This window comes from Mandrillus leucophaeus, unplaced genomic scaffold (assembly GCF_000951045.1).
Source record: "Mandrillus leucophaeus isolate KB7577 unplaced genomic scaffold, Mleu.le_1.0 Scaffold53, whole genome shotgun sequence".
Lineage (NCBI taxonomy): Eukaryota > Metazoa > Chordata > Mammalia > Primates > Cercopithecidae > Mandrillus > Mandrillus leucophaeus.
The window spans coordinates 735,622-739,138 of record NW_012105697.1 but is presented as its reverse complement, the minus strand read 5'-3'; the positions used below and the strand labels follow the sequence as shown (position 1 = coordinate 739,138).

General features: G+C 48.4%; 1 protein-coding gene across 1 annotated transcript in view; it reads left to right on the top strand.

Annotated features, from left to right (window-relative positions):
- Positions 1 to 3,054, top strand: part of NLRP7 (NLR family, pyrin domain containing 7) — a 47,701-nt gene extending 44,647 nt beyond the window's left edge. The window contains exon 12 of the mRNA XM_011997013.1: positions 2,699 to 3,054. Within this exon, the coding sequence (XP_011852403.1) occupies positions 2,699 to 2,831 (133 nt within the window). The 3' untranslated portion in view covers positions 2,832 to 3,054. The remainder of the gene's footprint in view (positions 1 to 2,698) is intronic.
- Positions 3,055 to 3,517: the final 463 nt, after the last annotated feature.

Genomic DNA, 3,517 nt, shown 5'->3' with positions numbered 1-3,517 from the left:
TCGCCCGGCTAGTTTTTTGCATTTTTAGTAGAGACGGAGCCAGGATGGTCTCGATCTCCTGACCTCGCGATCCGCCCGTCTCGGCCTCCCAGAGTGCTGGGGTTACAGGCTTGAGCCACCGCATCAATGACTTATTTTAACATAATCTACCTCAGTTTCTTCTTGCCTTTTTCTTTTTCCCTTTCCCCTTACCCTTTTCCCTTTTCTGTTCTTTCCTTTTCTTGAGACAAAGTTTTGCTCTGCTGTACTATGTTGTACTCTGCTGTACTATGTAGCTATGTTGCCAAGGCTGTTCTCAAACTCCTGGCTTCGAGCGATCCTCCTGTGTTGGCCTCACAAAGTACTAGGATTATAGGGGGTGAGCCACTGTGCACAGCCCACTTGTCTTGTTCAAGAGTTTAGTTGTAGAGATGATACGTGTTTAAACTGCTTAACGATGTCTAGTGTTCCATTATTGGAACACTAAGCATGTGGGAGTTATTTATATCCTGCTCAAGGTCATTGCCAAGGTACGATTTTTCACACATGTCTGCAGTTCAAATAATTGTAACCTCTGGCATAAATGGGTTAAGGTTTTAGGGGTATATCATGAAAGTTGAGCTATACAGTGTCATGCTTCTCTTGCTAGTGGGACCATGGTGTGTAATGCCACCAAGGACGATTGGTGACAAATCTCTAACCCTGTGGTCTCTTACGTCATATGTTTTGGACGTTATTTCTGTTCTCATTCCTCAGTTCCTCCTCTGGGAGGCCAAGGTGGGAGGATCGTTTGAGGCCAGGAGTTTGAGACCAGCTTGGGCAACATAGCAAGCCAGTGTCTCGATGATGACTACCCCTCATGTTCACACGTACAGGGTTGCATGCTGCTGTCATGTTAGAGCCACATTTGCTATGATTAACCCTGGGGTTCACTCTGGCATTCTCTTAGTTCTACTGAAGGTTTGATTTGCCACTAGTCTTTATTTATCTATTTGGAGACAGAGTCATTTTCTTGTTTGTTTGTTTGAGACAGAGTCTCGCTCTGTTGCCCAGGCTGGAATGCAGTAGTGCAATCTCGGCTCACTGCAACCTGTGCCTCCCGGGTTCAAGCAATTCTCCTGCCTCAGCCTCCTGAGTAGCTGGGATTACAGGCGCGTGCCAGCATGCCTGGCTAATTTTTGTATTTATTTTATTTTACTTTTTTGAGACGGAGTTTCACTCTTGTTGCCCAGGCTAGAGGGCAATGGTGTGATCTCTGCTCACTGCAACCTCAGCCTCCCAGGTTCAAGCGATTCTTCTGCCTCAGCCTCCTGAGTAGCTGGGATTGGGAGCATGGGCCACCATGCCTGGCTAATTTTTTTGTATTTTTAGTAGAGATGGTGTTTTTCCATGTTGGTCAGGCTGGTCTTAAACTCCCAATCTCAGGTGATCTGCCCGCCTTGGCCTCCCAAAGTGCTGGGATTACAGGCGTGAGCCATCATGCTTGGCCAGTTTTTGTATTTTTTAGTAGAGATAGGGTTTTGCCATGTTGGCCAGGCTGGTCTCAAACTCCTGACCTCGTGATCTGCCTGCCTCAGCCTCCCAAAGTGCTAGGATTACAGGCATGAGCCACTGCGCCTGGCCAAGGACACAGAGTCTTGCTCTATCACCCAGGTTGCAGTACAGTGGCATGATATTGGCTCACTGCAATGTCCACCTCCCAGGTTCAAAGCGATTCTCCTGTCTCAGCCTCCTGCGTAGCTGGTATTTCAGGTGTCTGCCGCCACGACCAGCTAATTTTTGTATTTTTAGTAGAGACGGGTTTTCACTATGTTGGCCAGGCTGGTCTCGAACTCCTGACCTCAGGTGATCCGCCCGCCTCAGTCTCCCAAAGTGCTGGGATTATAGGCATGAGCCACCATGCCCCGGCCTGATTATCTAGTTTTCAAATTTATTTTTTTAAAGACATGTTTTACTGTGTTACCCAGGCTGGAGTGCAGTAGGGCAATCTCCATCTTGTTGCAACCTCTGCCTCCTGGGCTCAAGTGATCCTCCTGCCTCAGCCTCCCGAGTAGCTGGGACTATAGGCATGCACCACCATTCCTGGCTTTTTGTATTTTTGGTAGAGACAGGGTTTCGCTGTGGGCCCAGGCTGGTCTTGAACTGCTGAGCTCAAGCAATCTGCCGGCCTTGGCCTCCCAACGTGCTGGGACTACAGGTGTGAGACACTGTGCCTGGCCATAAGCTGTTTTTTCTTAGACTTATAAGGATCCCCACTGTGTGGGTCTAAATTTCTTTTTAGAAAACGTTTCTGGCTGGGTGCTGTGGCTCACATCTGTAATCCCATGGCTTTGGGAGGCCGAGGTAGACAGATCACTCAAGGCCGGAAGTTCGAGACCAGCCTGGCTAACATGTTGAAATGCCGCCTCTACTGTAAATGCAAAACTTAGCCAAGCGTGATGGTGCACACCTGTAATCCCTGTTACTCAGGAGGCTAAGGCATGAGTGTCGCTTGAACCTGGGACCTGGAGGTTGCAGAGAGCCAAGATGGCACCGCTGCACCCCAGCCTGGGCAACAGAGCAGAGCCAGACCCTGTCCCCCCCAAAAAAATCCCAAAAACGTTTCCTGCTTTGAGTGTTTGAAAACATGTTCAGGCATCCTGGGTAGTTGAGAATGAATTTCTTGGGACAATGAAACTATAGGCGCCCTGGGAACATTTGTGTTCTCTGATCCCTGCAGGTTGAAGACCTATGAAACTAATTTGGAAATCAAGAAGCTGTTGGAGGAAGTGAAAGAAAAGAATCCTAAGCTGACAATTGATTGCAATGCTTCCGGGGCAACGGCACCTGCGTGCTGTGACTTTTTTTGCTGAGCAGCCTGGGATCGCTCTACGAATTACACAGGAAGCGGGAATCTGGTCTCTAAGATATTTTGTGAATGAAGGTCAGAGGGTCACGTGTTAACACTAGAGTCTGTCAAGATGTCAAATTTGACACTGGTTTTCTTGCTGTTTGTGGGAGATTCTGCAGAAGTCACACACCCCCTTCACATCACACTACGCACCTTCTCACAGGGATAATAAAGTGAGCACTCTCGTTGCAGCTGCGTTTATTGACATGCTCAAGGGTAAACCTGCCATAAACATGCTACTCTGTGCTTAGTCTAGGAAGAAGTATTGCTGAGAAGTTCAGGGATGATTCTGTTGATTCTTCTATTTCTTTTCTTTAACTCAGGCACCCCTTGGTCTAGTTTACTGTCTGGTTGCATCTGTGTGATCAGTGTGTCTTTGTGACTTTGAGATCACATTCTAACCCACGCGTTGACAAACGGGCCAGATAGTTAATATGCTTGGCACTGTGGGCCCCGTGGTCTCCCATCAGCTCTCAGCTGTGCCTTTGTACACGGAAGCAGTGCAGATGATCTGTGCCAAGGGCCTGGCTCGCACCTGCGGAGGCTTCCCAGAAACAGCTTGAGGGCCACGGGCAGCCAACCCTGTTCTAATCCATCCTGTTACCCACGAAACAAGCTTACAGGCACTGTTGCCTTTAATTCAGAAGA